General features: G+C 33.2%; 1 protein-coding gene across 6 annotated transcripts; it reads left to right on the top strand.

Annotated features, from left to right (window-relative positions):
* The first annotated feature begins 1,543 nt into the window (after nucleotides 1–1,543).
* Nucleotides 1,544–19,333, top strand: LOC105794422 (uncharacterized). 6 transcript variants are annotated; one of them, XM_012623583.2, is made up of 26 exons: nucleotides 1,544–1,969; nucleotides 3,013–3,125; nucleotides 3,304–3,430; nucleotides 4,233–4,331; nucleotides 4,407–4,475; nucleotides 4,585–4,719; nucleotides 4,810–4,878; nucleotides 5,546–5,598; nucleotides 5,719–5,878; nucleotides 6,660–6,824; nucleotides 8,248–8,332; nucleotides 8,425–8,652; nucleotides 8,758–8,861; nucleotides 8,970–9,012; nucleotides 9,679–9,836; nucleotides 10,990–11,100; nucleotides 11,401–11,469; nucleotides 11,583–11,726; nucleotides 11,971–12,045; nucleotides 12,129–12,305; nucleotides 12,414–12,499; nucleotides 17,416–17,470; nucleotides 18,088–18,213; nucleotides 18,303–18,416; nucleotides 18,763–18,891; nucleotides 18,983–19,333. In XM_012623583.2, exons 1-26 carry the CDS (start codon nucleotides 1,850–1,852, stop codon nucleotides 19,046–19,048), a joined length of 2,880 nt encoding a protein of 959 aa, XP_012479037.1. In that variant the 5' UTR covers nucleotides 1,544–1,849; the 3' UTR covers nucleotides 19,049–19,333. The 6 variants fall into 6 exon arrangements, with proteins under 6 accessions (XP_012479037.1, XP_012479033.1, XP_012479032.1 ...); XM_012623579.2 differs by having other exon boundaries at nucleotides 5,501–5,598; nucleotides 8,767–8,861; XM_012623578.2 differs by having other exon boundaries at nucleotides 5,501–5,598; nucleotides 8,761–8,861.
* The last annotated feature ends 393 nt before the right edge of the window (nucleotides 19,334–19,726 follow it).

Raw genomic sequence — 19,726 nt, 5'->3', positions numbered from 1 at the left:
CCTTTTATTTGTTAGTGCCATCACAAATACGTTAAATTGCAAAACTGAGTTTTTCCCTGATCATTGTGTATTTCAGGACCTTCAAAGAGGGAGGAAGATTGGCAATGGTAACTTGCATGATGGCTTATATATGTTGGAGAGTAGTGGTGGTTTTGTTCAAGCTTTTTTTTTTTGGAGGTAATAAGGTTATCAATCAAGAAATAATGCAATGGCATAAGCGATTAGGACACTGACCGGCTGCACGTGTACACATTAAAACAAAAACTTTATATAACAATTTTGAAAGCCCGATTTTACTGCAAATGTGTAGTGTCAGTTTTAATATTTATAGTTCTGATAGAACACGAAGTATTCCATGGGGTCAAACATAAAGGAAAATGCGATTGAACAATAACTAGCCTACACAATAGAGTCAAAATGACTACTAATACGATTTTATAGTATGACAATTCATAATAAGATAAGTTTGCAAGAAAATTAAATATTCTATTCTAGGGACTGAATTACAAAAAGTGTAAAATTAAGGGACTATCTAATAATTAACTAATGAGGGTCAACTACTTTTAGGGTCAACCATCATAGGTTTCTTTCCCTTCACCTCTATTTTCTTTTATGCTTTTTATTGTCTTTCGAAAGAATAATCTCAAGATTTCCCCCATCCCCCTAGGCTTTTAGTCATCGGAATGGTGGACAAGAGAATCTCGGCTACCTCTTAGTCTTTTCACGATTTCCCTTAAAGCTTGTCTCCTTTTCTTTGGCCAAGAGTTTTCTTGGCCTATGTTTCTTTCCACTCCAGCAAGGTCCCCATATTTGGCAGAGCATTGTCTCTGACAAGCCTCGATGGCTTGTGCATGATGATTTTGATTTGGTTACACCAAACTATTGTTTCTAGATATTGATGCCATTTTGAAGGATTCGAATCTCCTTATGTCAGTGACTCCTGACGATGTCCATGGTGGCAACGATGACCATTCTTTAGGTCATTGCTCTGATTTATGCTCGCTCTTGGTGGTGGCTGCCTTGGTTGAGACTAGAGTTGTCTCACTTGATCGAATTTTTTTGACCACGTCTCAACCCTTCATTGTTGTTAACAGTAGTGGCGACAAATGGTTTTTTTTTATTACTAGGATTGGGCATGGTGTCGTTGATTTTAATGTATTATCTTTCTGAGCTTTGGACCATTTTGTTTATACTTAAATGTGGTTGGGGTAAATGAAACTCTTCTTTTAAAAAAATTGTAATTTATATTCTATAATGTTTATGAGAAGAGTTGATTAAGTTTGTTTGATCCATCAAACAAGTCAAACACAATTGAATAATTATAAAAAACTCTTATAAAATAATAAACATTATTACAAAGATATTTTTATCATTTTAAATCATATAAACTTTAAAAAAACACATTTGATAGTATTCGAAACCAAAATATTATAATTTTAAATATTTTAATTTAACATTTTAATTAAATTTTTTTTCTAAAAATTAAATTAAATTATTTATATAGATTTCGTGTACGAGTAAATCATAATCTTGTAATAATAGAACAGGGAAATGAAAAAGGAAACGGTGAGGAAAACAAGCGGGAGCAAGTAGCCTTAGACAACGAAAAGCGTAAAAAGAAAAAATTAAAGGCAAGAAAGAGAACAATTTTTTTTTCAAAAATTCATAATTTTATTCTCTCCTTTTTAATAAGAAAGATTTCATTTGATTGATGATCGATTCCTCCCAAGCAAAGCAAAGAAAACTGCAGTGCAGACTAGCATTGCGGGAAAAAAAAGGAAAGCCCTGAATTTTTTTGTTCTTTTGGAGCAAAAAAAAAAAAAAAGGAAAAAAAAAGAAAGGAAAATTAATGGATGATGAAGTTGTCCAAAGAGTATTCCAAGAAGGAGGACGAGACTATTTCCAGCAACAACCTTCAACTTCAACTTCGTCTTCTTCTTCTATTCTCCAATCTCTCCCTCTTCATGTGGTCAGTCCCCCTTCAATTTCTGTTTTCAAGAAAATAGTTCTAGTTGTTCTTAGTTTTTTAATTCTGGGTTGTTGGGTAATTTTTATTTCTTCAATGAAATTTGGGTTCTGAAGAATTTCTGTTATTAGACTTTTTTTTTGTTTTTTAGGTTCAAAAGACAAGTACTGAATCTTGGGTAATCTATGAAACAAATACGTTTTCCTTTGTTCTTTCTACTTATGTTATTGAATCATGATCAGCATTTGCTTTATTTGTGCTTTATTAAGTGTTTTTTGTTTTGTAAATATGTTTGGAATTTGTGATTGTTCACAGTGTCTCATTTTACTTAATGTCATTTTTAGCTATGGTATGTCAACCTAGTATTTCAATCTTTTTATTCTGCCTCTATGTCATTGATGATTGCCCAATTTGCTGCTTGATAAATTGATGATTTTCCTATTATTAGAAAACTATAAACTCTAGATGATATCATCCAAGGTGTCTTCTGGCTTCGACTCTTGATACAAGTGTGGAAGTCTCTGAATAAACTTGACAATTATCAATCCAGAGGTTGTGCTGATTAGGGTTGAATATGCTACTTAAGCAAAAATCAGTTGCATCTTAATTATGTCACACATACACACACTCTTTTCCTAAATTTTCGTCAAATTTCTTGCATGTTTGAAAGTTGTTATCTTCCTTCTTTTTCTTGTCCTTCACTGGTTCCGGTTTTGTTAAGGTAAACTCCATTGGCAAAGCTAAACCATATTGTTGGTATCAATATATATATACGTGTATGGCTTGAACATTGATTAACTCGGTTAATGACTTTTGGTAAGCATATTTGATTGTTGTGTTGGTTGCTTATGTTTTATATTGTGGTGCTCTTAATCCTAGTCTTCAAAATTTTCTATGTCAAGTTTATCCTGTATGATCTTGAAGTATTAGTGTTTGGTCTCATGTGAACTTCTTAGTTGCACTCTGTTTATTGTTTGAGTTTATCTGTTAATGTTCTTTGAAAGTTTACTTTGAGAGTGATGATTGTTTGGGTTGGAATGATGCAGTCATTTGATCATGGCTATTATTTGCTTGTAAAATCCATACAAGAACTCAGAGAGAAAAAGGAGGGTCTTGTCACAGTTGGCATTGGTGGTCCCAGTGGTTCAGGCAAAACTAGGTATGCATGCTATTCTGATTCTGTTTAGTTTTCTGGCGTCTCTCCCTCTACTAATTATCTATCTATTTGCTTTTCAAAAGAAAGCTTGTAAGAAGCAGGACAAATGGTGCTGCATGCTTTTTTTTCTTTTCTTATAATAATGTTTTTGGGTTTATTTGGTGGTTCCAATTTCCAAAAGCTTAGCAGAGAAGGTAGCATCTGTTATTGGTTGCACTGTTATACCAATGGAGAACTACAGGGGTGGAGCTGATGAAGGGACTGATTTGGATTCAATAGATTTTGATGCATTGATCCGAAATCTTGAGGTTTGTACATTTCTTTATAATGGTTCAATATGTATTTATTTGGTTAAATTGAACCATTTTAGAAATTCTACAGGTCCTTCAACATCCTTTTGATGTTTAAAGATGTGGGGAAAATATTTTTGATGGATGGATAAGTATGTGAAAGTGTTCTGTAACCCGTGGTGTATATATATAGGATTTGGAAAAAAATTTGGACACAGGACATGAATGCTTGTGTTCCTAAACTGTCCTTTTATAACCATACTGACAGTTTCTGGCTGATAAAACTGTAATTTGGATTTAGTTATGTGTTCGTTAGTTTTAGTCAACTTATTTCTTTTTCATTTTAAAATATTAAACAACTTATACGTTCTGGTATTTTTTTATTAGATTCCACGTAACATATGAGTCATATTGAAAATAACTAATTGGTCATGCAATTTTTTTTTTCTAAAGTAGCAGACCAGTTTGGTTTTGCTTTTAAACCTAATCCTATTATAACATTTATCAATTAAATTTAAAACTTAGGTTTTATTTTTTCACTTCTGTATATTGAAAAGTATTGCTTTTAATGTTGACATTGACCACATGATTCTTCATATGTTGAGCACATAAGGAAACGGCCAGTTGCTGGTAAATGCAATTTTTCAGTGAATGGCTGTTGTTTGCAGACTTGTTTAAGTTAACATATAACTGAATTGTTTTTTGCTGACATATTCATCTAATTTATTGTCTAGGTAAAATTTTATCTGCATCTCAGTATGTTTGGGGCATTCTAAATGCATATATCTTAAAGTTTGCCCTCTGTTTTTGGTTAACACAGGATTTGACAGAAGGGAAAGATACTAAGATACCAGTATTTGATTTTCATCAAAAGAAACGTGTTGGCTCCAAAGCTATAAAGAGTGCTATGTCTGGTGTGGTAAGAAAGTGTAAAAATAGGATCTATCTCATATTATGGCTGCTTTGGACTTAAAAGGCTCATACATTTTTTTAGGTAATAGTTGATGGTACTTATGCTCTGCATGCAAAATTGCGCTCTCTGCTTGATATCCGGGTTGCAGTGGTAATGTCTTCTTTCCCTAAGAACTAGGTTTGAGAAAGCCTTGGTGGAGTTATTAGTTTTTTTCATCAGCTTTTGACATAATGCTTCTGAATATTTCGTTGTGTATCAGGTTGGTGGTGTTCATTTTAGTCTTCTTTCCAAAGTTCGATACGATATAGGAGATTCTTGCTCACTGGATTACCTTATTGATAGCATTTTCCCTTTGTTTAGAAAGCACATTGAGCCAGACCTTCATCATGCACAGGTTTTTTCTTTTGTTTTCATTGTTTTTCTTTATGTTCTTACTTATTGGAATTTAACTGGCAATTCCTCATTAATGGCGTTTATCATGCAGATTAGAATTAACAACAGCTTTGTATCATCATTCAGAGAAGCAATCTACAAGCTGAAATGCCGAAGTGAGGTATGTGATACTTTGTATCTTATTGTCACATAAAATTCTCAGCATTGCCATACATAAAAGATGAATAGAGAATTCATAGATGTGTTTGGAGTCAAGAAAGAATGCACATTGTCATAAACACTGAAATTATCTTGATTGACTTTAGACTTATTTGGTAATTTGTTCTCAAGCTCATATTTGGACCTTGGATATCTTCTCTTTGCAAAGTTTTGTACTTTGGACACTGGCTATTGCAGTTTAAGTGGTGAATATGTGAGCTGCCTTAAAGTTTCTTGATCTTGCGTTCGGCTTAAAAACTGAGCTGTATATGGCAATTAGGTGTAACTAAAGTTTTGTAGCCATTTTGATATTACTATAGGTCAGACAAGTTCTTTCATGATACATATGTGAAAGACAAAGTAAAGGTGTCATTGAGAAAAAAATGGGAAGGAGTGGACACAACAACATAGAAAACTCTAAATATATTTCCCCCTGCCCAAGAAAAAAAGAAATGAACAAAAAAATTGATTAGTTGGTTATCTGTGGCTGTCTTGAGAGAACTGTTACTGGAACAAACCTATAGGTATTCCTCTTTTTTAATGCGTAAAAATTGAGAGTTAGTTTTTGTTGCATTGTTAATCAGTTACGCCCTTTAAAGTCTCATTTGGACATTATATTGCCGTGGCAGTCACCTGATGGACAGTCTACCTTTTTCCTTAAAGATGAGGCACAAACTGATAAGTGAGTGGTTCTGACTATTATCACATAACATCTATTTGCAGAGTGTTAGTTATATATGTCTCTCCGGGTTTTACTCTTTTTAAGTTTTGGGACTGAAATGAAAACTTCATTTTGCTTTAGCTTCATTGAGATGTACCTTAGACCCCCATCAGCTAATGAAGAGGCACGGATAAATGATTGGATTAAGGTGCGACAATCTGGTATTCGATATTATCTGTCACTTGGGGATCAGAGAATTGTGGACAAAAATTTCATCATCAGACCAAAAGCTGAATTTGAGGTCAGGCTTTCTGTCCTTGATTACAGTTGTAGTGTGGTAGTTGTTGTCAAACTGAAAAATTCTGCTCTCTAATTTGTCATTGAGGTTTTCTTTCTCTGTGTTACTGTCGAAATGGTTTTACATGCAGTAGTGTAGCTAAGGGGGTTGGGTTGGAAGCAGGGTTCATGTCTTCCCTTGGCTGTTGAAACTTTGTATGGTTATGTGTTTCCCTTTTAAAATTACTAATTTTGTAATTGATGCAGTAGCTTTTATAAGTCGCTAACTTCTTCCATTTTATATCCAATAACTTTATTTTCTCTTCATTCCTTTTATTATAGGTGTTATTATACTCAAGTTTTCAACTCTTTAAATTAAGGATGCTTTTTAATCAATTAAATAAATGTGTTTTTTCTTATGGAATGAAATAAGTAGCTGACGCTAATTGTTTTTTGTGAAATGAGCAATATTATACAACTAGTATTCTGCCACAATAGCAATATGCAATATGATTTAAAAGTAAGGTTTCTGGTGATCAAAACACCTTTTTTTGGTCCTCAATCTTGTTCTTCTGTATCATTTAAAAAGATATTATATGACATTTTGATTTAGGAGTGTTTGTAACAAACCATCAAAAAATGAGCTCAATCTGTATTCTAGGATTGTTACTTTGTATCTTTCTAATTATATAAAAGACATGCTTCTTTGTGGTGGAAACTTATGTTGCAAATCATCTCATCGTTAGCTCATTTGCTCTAACTTAATGTGGTTCTTTTTACCCATTCTTATATTTAATTTTGAACAGGTTGGACGGATGACACTTGGTGGACTCCTGGCTTTGGGCTACAATGTTGTAGTCAGTTATAAAAGGGCATCAACATCAGTTAATATTGGCAGTCTTTCCCTGTCACTTGAAACAATTGATACGCTTGGGGAAACCTTCTTGGTGCTTAGGGGCACAGATAGGAAAGTATGAACTTAATTTCTTCCAGAAGGAAACATTTCAGATTTTCTTTAGTGCGTTATATTTTCGTCAAGTATTCCCGATTTACCTTCAGAAAATATTAATATAATTTGCATTGATTGGAAGACACTTCAGCAAAAAGTTCTTTTCTCAACGTATGTTGCTTATTTGTCAGTTATTTGTGGATTATAACTGACACTTCCATGTCTGTATATGTGTTGCTTTTTGATTTTAGGTAAGTTTTGATAAATGAGATAATTGTGAAGAGATGTCCATTAGTCATGCTTAATAATCGAGGCTATCTTCTAGATGCTTTTCATTGAGAGCTGACCTTGATATAAGTGATATATGTAAAAAAAATGACCAGTCAAAAAAGTGTTTCTTTTGTTTGGTTCAGCTTTAAATGAGAGTGACAAGTTGCAATTGCTTAAGTATCATACTGAAAACTCAAAATGAGAACCAGCATTGCAGTGTGCTTTGACTGACTTTTACATGCTTTATTCCTTCTTTTTCTTCTACTGCAGCCATTCCTTGTCTTCTTTGTATGTTGACCTTGAATTTCTTTCTGTTTTTGTTTTTGTTTTTTTTTTTCCCCTTTTCCTTTTATTTTCTTTCATTTTTGTGCGTTGATTCTTTTAAGTAATAATTTGATGCCTCTATTTATTGCAAGAAAACAAGAACATTATGAAAACTGGAAGAAATTTAGATGGCTTAGAAGCTTTTGCTTGCAAAGTCTTAAATTAATTCTTTTTTGGATTATACACAATTGTGGAATATAGATTGCACTGTTGAATATGAATTTCATTGGGATTCTGTATTTCTTGAAATTACCTCTGCTTAGGTGTCAAACAATATCATCCATTTATATGTCTGAAAGCTTAGGAGGTTCCCGCTAAGCTGGGGTGCTTGTTTATATCCCTGTCCTTGCCTGAAATGACCTGGGTTATTATTCTGTCATGACATCTCTCAATTCAAAGATGTTAAACAGTTTTTGAAATGCCAAAATGCAATCAGTCAATCCATCTATAATGTACTTAAAATGTTTCTTGTTTTATTTGAACCAAAATTCGTTGGCTTTGCTACTAGTCTACCATTTTACTGATATAGGTTATATCTACTGTGTTTTGATTCTCAGAGGTCTTCTTTGCTGTATGTTTGTATTCATGTTCTATCTGTTTGTTAGATGTCAAGTTGTCAACTTTACTGTTTAGCTTCAGTTCCAAGATTTTATTTTAAACATGTATGTTGTCCAAGTCTAATATATTGCATGTTATCTTCTTGCAAAATTCCAATCTTTATCTGTTGTGTTTGTTTTTTTGTGGTAAGAATTTGGGTTAGCAAGTGAATATAAACTCCCATCTTCACATGTCCATGTAAAAACAGTTGATGAAAAACTTATGTTTGATTTGGTTGTTATACTGTTGCATAGACAGTTGGAGCAGAAGCATTACGGATGGGAATTACTGGACAATGGCTAACTAAATCATATCTGGAAATGATTCTTGAAAGAAAAGGTTGTTCATTAGACATGATCCCCATCAAACTTTTCTCTGTCAATGCTACTATTGTTGGTTATCTTTTTTTCTCAAGTCAATTCCACTTTCAGGTGTTCCACGCCTGAATACTCCTCCACTTGTTTCTGCCACATCTGTCTCTCATAATCAAGAAAAAGACATTGCGGCACCAAAGCCTATTCGTACCACTCCAAACCTTGTTTCCCAGCTTGAGGATTTAGCTCAACCTTGGACTCGCTCTCCAACAAAATCAAAAATGGAGCCTGTATTACCAACATGGCATTTTGCCTCATCAGATCGTTCACATGGTGGTTCAGTAGGTATGCCTCCTCTATGTGGACAGCTCGATAACTTAAGTATTTCCTTTCCTCAAGTACATCATGGAGGAGTTTCAATGTACTTCATGCGTAGACTTTCTCATGTAGCAGCTACAGGTTCTTCTGCTTTCAGGGATACAATGAAACTTGCTCCAATGCCTGATTCATATGACTTGGACCGAGGCTTGCTCCTTGCTGTGCAGGGAATCCAGGTAATGAAGGAAGAGCTCTTATAATGAAAAGGCTTGTACTGTTAAATTGTGATCAGAATACCAGTCATGTCCAAAGCTGATGCCATTTCTTTTGGTTTTCATTTTCAGTTTTTGTTGGAGAATAAAAGTGTTCCAGTTATAGTTGGAATTGGTAATATTAAAAAAATGCTCCTCTCTCTCCCTCCCTCCCTCTCTTGGTTGGTTTATCATATTCCTTTCCTATGTCTCTCTAGTTTAGTTGCTTGTTCATATGAACTTCTATGAAGTTTCAAATAATGTTTTGAGTGTGTGAAACTAGTCCTAGCAGGGATGGTTCTTTTCATTAACTTAGAGTCTGGCTGGCTTGACTTTTGAAAGTGTGTGGGATACTTTTTGGTCAAACAGTTTTCTTAGCTCTCTTTAGATTACCGCATGATAAATTCTTTGATAGTTGTTACGTTATCAGCTCTAAATAAAATATGAAAAGCAGTATGCTTTCACTAGGATTTAGAATTTTATTTGCCACTGTCACATTTTATGAATCTTAATTCCTGTAGTGTAAATCTTCTGGCAATTTTGATATCTAATGCTCTCTTCCCATTTTTTTTATTTAAGTGCCTTGGTTAAATGTGAGAATTAGCGTCTCAAAATCTAATCCACTCTTCTTCATATTTCTTGGTTTACCTGGCAGACTATGTGAATTCTGAACTATGTAAATGACTTGCAAGTTCTTGACCTATGAAACAAGAAAGAAATAAGTTCATGTCATTTTTCAGAATTGCTATTTCCTTCTGATTGCAAAACTCATATGCTGTTGATATCTCACCTGCTTTTGCAGGTGGTCCTAGTGGATCCGGAAAGACTAGCTTGGCACATAAAATGGCAAATATTGTTGGTTGTGAAGTAGTTTCCCTTGAAAGCTATTTTAGACCAGAGCAAGTTAAGGATTTCAAATACGATGATTTTAACTCTCTCGATTTGCCTTTGCTTTCTAAGGTAAATTTCTATATTTGTGTAATTTGATTAAATTATAATACACGTCTTAAGGATTGGGGCTGAATGAGGCATTGAACTTCAGTTGAACCATTATAGTGGTAAATGATGCAGCTTGAAACTAAGCTTAACTAAAGGTTTGTAAAGATTACGATTACGTGGTTAACTAAATTGCAGTTCTGGCTTCACTTAATTTTCATGAGCTTAAGGATCATTTAGTAACACCAATTGTTATTTCTATCAATAAACATTGTATTACTTAATTTCAGATGTAGGACATTAAGAAAAAGTTGTCATATATATAATGTATATGTACCTACATATGTGTGTGTTTAATTATTCTTTTTTCTTTCTTTTAATTATGAAATGCATTTGACAAGTACTACTTTTTCAATACTTCTAGTTAATGTGTATACTATACATAAAATATTATCTCTAATAGTCATTTTTACCATGTAGAAATGAATAGTAAATTGTAATGATAATAAAGTACAATTTATCTAAACAACATCCATGTTTACATATAAAAATATAGAAGTCTAATTTATATAGTACCATATTAATTTCAGTGTAGACAGATTTTAATTTGACATTTCAGATTGAATTGAATATGTTCAAACAATTAGTTATTATTATAGGAAGTATATAATTTCTATTGTAGTTTATTTTTCTGTTTAGAATATTGATTATACTTATATATATTTCATTTCTTTATATATTTGTTGTAGTATATTTATATTACTTTATTGGCCGCTTTTTATAAATTTAAAACATTCATTTTACTGTTATTGCATAAAAAAATGTTATATTAATGTCATTCCTCTTATGAATATCGGCAGGAGTGGAAACATTGTTTTCAAAATCATTGGAAGCAATAAACTCTTGTTCCCAGCATCTGTGAAAACTGTGTTTTCTTTTACTTTTCTGAAAATAAAAGCAGTCACCTAGAGTATTTTTGTTTTCATTTTAAAAATAGTAAAAACCATATAAAATATAAGAAATTAACTCATTCAAGGAGAGCTTGATGGTATCCAGATGTTGATATAGATGAAAGAAATGCATATTATTAATATTTTGCATACCTTGTGGGTGTGATTTTGACCCGAAAGTTTTGCACTGATCAGTAATGCCTCACGGTTGTATTTGTCTTGTGCAGAACATTGGTGACATAAAGCATGGTCGAAAGACAAAAATACCTGTATTCAACTTGGAGACTGGTTCTCGTAGTTGTTTCAAAGAGCTTGAAATTTCTGAAGATTGTGGTGTGGTCTGTTACATGTTCATTTCAGTGCTGTCGAAGATTGCTTTTTTTCTTTTTTTTTTCTTTTTAATGATTATATTTATTGAAATATAACAAGCTAAAATAATCAATTACTTAGAATATGAAACATGGATTGCTAAGGTGAACTATTTGTTCTTTCTTATCCAAGATGCCTGATAGTTGTTTTTAAGGATTTCTTTATAATAGGTATTACTGATATTTCTGCAATTGAAACTCTGAGTTGTTCTCTTTATTTGGATTAAATACTTGTATAACTTTTCAAATTTATTTTTTTCCGTTGACCAGATCATTTTTGAGGGGGTTTATGCTTTGCATCCTGAAATCAGGAAATCCCTTGACTTGTGGATTGCTGTTGTAAGATGACTTCCCTAATCCTCCTTTAGGGCTTGATATTTTCTTGTGATGTATTATCTTGTTTTCTTTGGGGAAAAATGGGCTATTAAGTTGGTTTTTGGCTGCAAAACCAGGTTGGAGGTGTTCATTCACACCTGATTTCTCGAGTTCAAAGAGACAAAAGCAGAGTGGGGTGTTTTATGTCCCAAAATGAGATCATGATGACGGTGTTTCCAATATTCCAGCAGCATATTGAACCGCATCTTGTTCATGCACATGTCAGTAGTCTATGAATAACTCAAACTTTTAGTACACGTGCTTGGACATATCAGAAAACTTTTGGTATTTCTTTCTGTTTTTGAACAGGCACACATGTTGGTAAAGTATTTTACTGTTTGTATGTATTTAACCTACTCATGGCAATATGTATTACATAGATGCATGTAAAGGTATGGTTCTTTGAGCAGCAACTCTGACAACAAAGCTAATTGTGTGTTGCAATGGTTTTTCATATTATTGCAGCTCAAAATTAGAAATGACTTTGATCCTGTTCTTTCTCCCGAGAGTTCACTATTCGTTTTGAAGAGTAATAAACAAGTAAGTATTATAAAGACTATGATCTAAAACTCATGGCCCAGCCTTGTTACTGACAAGCCATTCCTACTTATTCATGGTATCAGGTGGCCTATCAAGATATTTTAAATATTCTTGACTCTGCGAAGTTCTGTAGTTCTGTTCAGAATTTCATTGATATATATTTAAGGCTTCCTGGAACTCCTGCAAATGGGCACATAGCTGAGAGTGACTGTGTACGTGTCAGAATATGTGAGGGCAGATTTGCGTTACTAATACGAGAGGTGAGTAGTAATATTTATGTAAAATTCCTTTTAGCCTATGCAATGTAGTTGCTTTTTCTAAAACTGTAGCAAATAGCTGATATTTTGATTCCTTCTCTATTCTCTTAGCCGATTAGGGAAGGGAATTTCATCATTCAGCCCAAAGTGGATTTTGACATTAGCATTAGTACAGTGTCTGGCCTTCTTAACCTTGGGTAAGTCAGATATTAATGTTGATGTTCACTAGAATTTTGCTATAACGGAATGTTATTTTATGATAGGTATTGAATAAAAATGGTTTGTATTGTGATGTTAATGCCTCTTATTGTCAATTAGAAAGAGGTTTGAGTAGTCATTTCCTAGGATTAATCCAAAGGTCTCACAATTCTCTTTTTCTTCTCTTGGAAAAAAAGGAGGGGGATTAAGAGGTACTGTTGAACAAAACTTTTGGATATTAAAGGGAGAGGAAGTTAAGTTTGAAAGTTTTCAAAGAGTATTTAATAAAATTGTTCTGTATTTTATTAACTGAAGAACTAAATTTAAATAGAGGAAAGAGTCATAACCTAACTGGGAAAATAATTCTCTTATTCTAATAAACTACTAAAAGATAAAATAAAATATTCTTAAAAAATCTCAATTGATTTATTTTAAGATTTATCTACCTAAATAACTTTAAAAAATATCCCCAAAATATATGGGGTTTCACGTATTTCAACACCCTCCCTCAAGTTGGTGCATATATATCAATCAAAGCTTACTGCAAAAGCCATGTCTAGCCTTGTATGTGATAAGTAAATTAATGTCTAGCCTTGTATGTGATAAGTAAATTAACTTACCAACTAATCTCTGGTGCTACCCTTTATCAACTAATTGTCCTTCTTTATTTTCGAATTTTACATTTGGATCAATTGGTGTGTTAGTTAGGCGTCAACCACTCATCCCAGCCTCCTTTACAAGATCAATCACATATTTTTTCTGAGAGACCACAAGACCTTTTTTTGATCAAGCAATTTGCATTCCAAGAAAGTATTTTAAAGGACCCAAGTCTTTGATCTCAAACTCCAATGCTAGATGCTCCTTGAGACGCCTTATTTCATCCATATCATCTCCTGTAATAATAATATCAACATAAACTATAATAACTGCTATTCTACCTCTTTATGAGTGTTAGAACATTGTGTGATCGGCTTGTCCTTGTGAGTAACCTTGTTTTTTAACAACTTGAGTGAATTGTTCGAACCAAACTTGAAGAGACTGTTTTAGACCATACAAAGATTTCTTGAGCTTACATACTCGAGTTTTAAATTTTTCTTCAAAACTTGGAGGAGGATCCATGTAAACTTCTTCTTCAAGTTTCTCATTTAGGAAAGGATTCTTTACATTTAGCTACTGTAAAGACCAATCAAGATTAGCAACAATTGATAAAAGAATTCTAATAGAATTTAACTTGGCTGTTGGAGCAAATGTTTCAAGATAGTCTATCACATATGTTTGAGTGTACCCTTTAGCCACCTACCGAGCTTTGTATCTATCTAAAGATCCATCCGGTTTGAATTTGGTTGTGAACACCTATTTACAACCCATTGTTTTTTTCATACAGGTAATTCCACTGTTTCCCATGTATCTATTTTTTCAAGAGTGCGCATCTCCTCTAAAACGGCCTCCTATTCAGGAACCTGTAAAACATCTTTCACATTTTTAGGTTTTTTCACAGTATCGAGACATGAAAAAAAGGATGAGAATGTCGAAGACAAAGCTTTATAGTACACAAAGTTAGACATGAGATATTTGACAACATTTCTAACACTTTTTTTTTAGCAATTGGAATATCTAGATCAGAAAATTCATTGGTTGCATTATGAGTTTTACTTGGACTTTTTGACAAGATCTTGCGTGTCGGATTCTTGGTGATGAATCTGGTGGACTTCACTTTCTTGATTTCAGTTTCTTCTTTAGTAAACTAATAACTCCTTTGTTTGTTCTTTGTTCTCATGATCAGACTCTACACCTTCATACTCCTTTCTATTAACAACAATAATATCATTAATTTATGTGTTAATCATAAATTTGCCTTCCCTATTATTAGAATCCCTATGTTGTATATTTCTAGTCTTTTCTTGATTAATTATTAAATCTTATTTAATATAATTCTCTCCCTGAAGATTAGAATCAAAGTAAGATTGTGTTTTAACAAATGTGACATCTATGGTAACAATAATCTTCCTATCAATTGGATCATAATATTTGTAACCCCTTTTATTAGAAGCATATCCAGCAATGACACATTTTTTTGCTCTAGGATCTAGTTTACTTTGTGAAGATGAACAAAAACACTACACCCAAAAACTCGGAGAGATAAATTTATAATCAATTTGGAGTTGGGAAAATTATCTTTCAAAAGACTGAAAGGAGTTCTATAGTTTAGAGTTTTATTGGGCATTCTATTAATAAGATATGTAGATGTTAACAAGGCTTTACCCCAAAGATAATGTGGTACCTGACTGGTGAACATTAAGGCTCTAGTTACTTTCAAAAGATGGCGGTTTCTGTGGTATATTTGTACAAGAGCTTTGGTAGACTATTCCATGTTTGGTTAAGAAAACGCCTAATTGGTCACTAAAATTCCCCACCATTGTCACTCCGAAATATTTCTATTTTCACACCAAATTGTTTTTTTACTAGCATAAAAATATTAAAACACATTTTTAACTTTAAACTAATCTTTTAATAAAAACACCAAACAAATGTGAGTATGGTCATCAATAAATGTGACAAACCAACATTTTCTAGAAAAAGTTGAGAGTCTCGAAGATCCCCAAATATCACCATGAATTAACAAAAAAGGTTTGGAAGCTTTATATTTTTGAGGTAAAAAGAATGACAGATGATGTTTAGCCAATTCACAAAATTCACAGTGATATGAAGGAGTTTTATTTTTAAATAGATTAGGTAACAAATATCTTAAATAGTAAAAATCAGGGTGTCCCCAAATCTTAACTTTATCAAAACTAGAAACATATTTTAAGCATAGAGTAGTTGTTGGTCGACTTAGATGCTTGTCATCAAGAAAGTAAATTCCATCAGATTCTTTAGCATTGCTAATCATTCTCCCTGAGACCATGTTCTGAAATTTACACAGAGGAGTCAAATATAACATAACAATTTGAAGACTGGGATAATTTATTGACCGATATGAGATTACAAGCTAGATCTGGCACATGTAAAACCAAGGAAGGTGAAATTTTAATAGTGCCTTTCCCAGCTATTGCCGAGAACGACCCATCTGCTACTTTGATCTTTTTGTTTCCTGTACAAGGTGTTTAGTTGAGAAAAGAAAATGACTACTAGTCATGTGATAACTAGCTCTAGAATCAACAACCCACGTGCTTGTTTTACAAGGCTTAACACTTGAAAAACCAGAGAAATCAGTAAATGATTGGGCAAAGGAGGAAGAAGGATTATTGGATGAGTCAGGAACAAAAGAGTTCATCCGAAACTGTGGTGATTGAAAAAGCTTGTGTAGATGCTCTTATTGTTCCTTAGTGAATGGAGACCCTTCTAGAGAACTTTGCTGCTAATGATTTTCATTAGTCGTTTAGAAAGCTCTTGTATCCCCTGATTGTGAACCACGACCATTGCCACCCTTTTTTTTCCCATTCGTCGGTTTTTCTTAGAGCTTCAAACATGTTTCTCGAGTGTGCTAATATTTTTTGCAGTGGTCGTACCAAGTTTTTTTTCTTTTATCACTATCATCATTATTTTTAACAGTTACAAGAGCAGAACTATCATCATTAGCTTTAAATCTTGGCCTTAACATTACTTTTCTCCTTGTCTCCTCTCTTCTAACCTCAAAAAAAATTTCACGGAGTGTTGGAAGCAATTTTTTTCCTAGGATCTGAGATCTCACTTCATCAAATTCTTTATTTAAATCAGTCAGCCAGAAATAAATATGCTCGCTCATTCTTTTTTTTTAATAGCTTTTACACTATCTCCGAGACCTTCACATTCATCATTATAACACTAATCCAGTTCTTGCCAAAGAGACATCATCTCATTATAATAAAAAGCAACTTCCTTTTCCCCTTGTCTAGCCTTCCAGAGTTTTATTTTTAACTCAAAGATTTGTGAAGCTTTTTTTAAATCTGAATAGGTGTCTTTCACAGCGTCCCAAACATCTTTAATAGTCGGGAGAAAAAGAAAAGGTTTATCTATGGATGCTTCCATGGAATTAATAAGTCACGCAATTATCATAGAATTTTCTGACTTCCACTTGCTCATCTTTGGATCGCCTACCTCTGGTTGCTTGATTTCTCCAGTTAAATGACCTAGCTTACCATGCCCATCAATTGCTAACTTTATGGGTTGCGGCCATTCGAGATAATTCTTGCCATTCAACTTGTGAGATGTCAACTGAAAAGAGAGGTGAGACACCTCTGTCCCTTGAGTCATTGCACTCTTGATAATTGTTTCAATGGTAAAACTTTCTACCTCCATTTGATTGCTAGATCTCTTATCTCCAGTGAAAGTTGTTTTGAACATGATGCTACTGGAGATTTAATCTAGTTTAGATGCCATGAAAGTTTTCAAGAGAGTATTTAATAAAACTGTTCTGTATTTTATTAATTGAAGAACTAAATTTAAATAGAGGAAAGAGTCAAAACCTAACTAGGTAAATAATTCTCTTATTCTAATAAACTACTAAAAGATAAAATAAAATATTCTTAAAAAATTTCTTATCTACCTAAATAAGATTTAAATAGCTTTAAAAAATATCCCCAAAATATATAGGGTTTCACGTATTTCAACAAAGTCAATATTCTTCCGTATGAGTTTTGCAAACTCTAATGGATGTGTAGTTTTACGAGTGGTAACTTATGAAAAAATGGCATAAAATATTCAACTTGTTGGGTCTTATCTGCTGACACTGCTATTCTTGATGATTGGTTCAAACATTCACATCATCTGTTTTGGTATAGATTATAGTTTTGATTTTCAGACCCTACATATTTGGAAATTTTTTATATGAGGCATATTCTGCTATTTTCAGTTTTCTTTTTACCTCCTTCATGCATTACTCACTGATAAGTTCATGATTGATTGATTGGGTATTCTATTCCTTCCCTGATGGCAGATATCAAGCTGTAGCCTACATTGAAGCATCTGCACTGATCTACCAAGATGGCAAGGTAATATTAGTTTGGGTTTTATAATACTCATTTTGTGTTAACATGAGTGGCTTTTAAATTAAAAAAATTAGTTGTGACCAAAAGCGTAGTCTTCTAGTTTTTCAATGTTCTGACTTCATTCTAACTTGTGATTTAATGCTGAATTTTCCTTTCTACTCTGGTTCATCTTTGAAGTTTGCCTCTACTTCAATTTAGTTGAATTTTGTCTTTAAACCTTGATTTGAGTAACTCTGGACAAAACTATATCCTGTTTGTCTTTTATTAAAATGAAAAATAATATGATGTGGGTCTTCTAGATTAGTTTGTCTTTGCTAGCTCTGAGTATTGCTTTCTTGTGGTGAGTATATTTTATTGATTCACTTTGAATGTGTGAAGGGTTTAGTTGCCAAACTATTATTTCAATCTTCTATACCTGTATCTAATACCATTGAAAACCACACTGTTCTTAACCATTTATATTTTATTTATCTGTTTTTTTTTTTTTTTTTTTTGGATAAAGGCTATTCTTGAACACGAGTCAATCAGTGTTCGTAGGTGTGGGATTTTTTTAACTTCAATTATTTCTGACATATATGAGCTCTTGTCTTTATGCACTCATTTAACGGTGCCGGCTTTAGATTCTTATTGAGGTTGACCATCTACAAGATGCCCCTAGCCCTTACCTACAGATCAAAGGGGTCAATAAAGAGGCTGTGGCAGCTGCGGGTTCAGCATTGAAACTGGATGGGTCATACACGACAAAGGTTTGGCCTTTGTTTGTGTAAGATATTTCTGTATTTCTTCCATTTTTGTCTATTATTTAAACTTGATAGGACTCATATTTATCTTGTAGAGTTATCTCCAAATAATTTTGGAAAGATTACCTCTTGTGGAAAGAAGTTACAGTGGAATTCACACTCATCAAGCTGCAAGGTTGCAGGAACTTGTGGAGTCTATACAATCCCAGGTGTTTATTGTTAAACAAAATTAAGCTATCATCACATGTCGATATTCTAGATAGCCTCTAACGTAAGCTTCTTCATCTAATGTTTATGCCGGATAAGAATCAGAGTTACCATGGCAATCTACATATCCATGGTTATTTAGAATCTGCCTCTCAACAAAGATTTGATTTCTACGAAATAGCATCGGAAGGATATGATTTGAAAATCAGATAACTGACATGTAAATTTTATTTGCATATTCTTGATAATTTGGAGTCCACATGTTACTAAAAATCTTAGTTTTTATGCGGTAGAATTTGCTCCAATTAAGATTGGTACCAATTCTCTTTATATTTAATAATGTTTTAGTGGACCAAACAGGGTGGCAGTACACCATCAGAATCGTCACAGAGTAGGGAGGTTTCTCCAATGGATGGCATAATAGAAGACATGCAATGCCGGATTCGAAGGCTTGAACGATGGCATACCATAAATACGGTACTCTCCCTACCATTTCCTTCTATTATTTCCCCCTGCTTGATTGTAGCTGATGGAACCAATCACTTATCTACTTTTGTGTTTATTGCAGGTGCTTTGGACGTTTTTGATGTCTGCTCTGATTGGTTATTCACTTTACCAAAGAAAGCGACAATGACATGACTTCCTCCTACACATTTTTCTATCCCATTTTGGTACAGTTAAGTGCTAGAAGCTGACCCCAAAATATTCTTACAAATTCTCAAATGTCTGCCTTGCAATCAAACTCATATGGCAGCCAAATTACAGGCTTACAGAGAACATTATTGTTTTAGTTCCTCGATTTTCATTCTGTAAATACGAAATTGTAAACATACGGTTCAAAAGGGGAAACCCTCTGTTCTTTCTCTCCCACTTGTTTTGTTTACTTGAGCTATATAAATCAGTGCCACCACTTTTTCAAGATATTATTGCAAAGTTCATCCCCAAATTGCATGGGATAGCTTGATTTTTGTGTTTAGGGACAAGTAAATTAGGTTATTAAGTTTTATTTGAGGTTATTCGAGGCATAGAGCTATATTATTATACAGAATAAATTTGACTTTCAGCACGTTGCTTTTTGGGGTTAATTAAGGTATTTAGCTATAAACGCTTCTATCATTATGAATTTTATGGATTTGTGCGCTCTTATTTTATTTTATTTTATTGGTGTTTTAATTATTTTATATGTTTTATTTATGCCGAGTCTGAATTTATACAGTATATTGCAGTATTATTTATTGTGATTTATTGGTTGGTTTGTATTTGTAAAATCTTATTAAGTTTACTGTGATTTATTGGTGGGGAAAAAATATTA

This window comes from Gossypium raimondii, chromosome 3, assembly GCF_025698545.1.
Source record: "Gossypium raimondii isolate GPD5lz chromosome 3, ASM2569854v1, whole genome shotgun sequence".
In the NCBI taxonomy this organism is placed as follows: Eukaryota; Viridiplantae; Streptophyta; class Magnoliopsida; order Malvales; family Malvaceae; genus Gossypium; species Gossypium raimondii.
The sequence above is the reverse complement of the archived record's forward strand: the minus strand, read 5'-3'. Positions and strand labels throughout refer to the sequence as shown.

What these genes read in the sequence shown, in the direction of transcription:
- LOC105794422 (XM_012623577.2), top strand. Translation starts at nt 1,850, where the DNA reads ATGGATGATGAAGTTGTCCAAAGAGTATTCCAAGAAGGAGGACGAGAC. An exon ending in CGCATCTTGTTCATGCACAT is followed by an intron (nt 11,727 to 11,970) that starts GTCAGTAGTCTA and finishes ATATTATTGCAG; the next exon opens with CTCAAAATTAGAAATGACTT. An exon ending in TCTGGCCTTCTTAACCTTGG is followed by an intron (nt 12,500 to 17,415) that starts GTAAGTCAGATA and finishes CCCTGATGGCAG; the next exon opens with ATATCAAGCTGTAGCCTACA.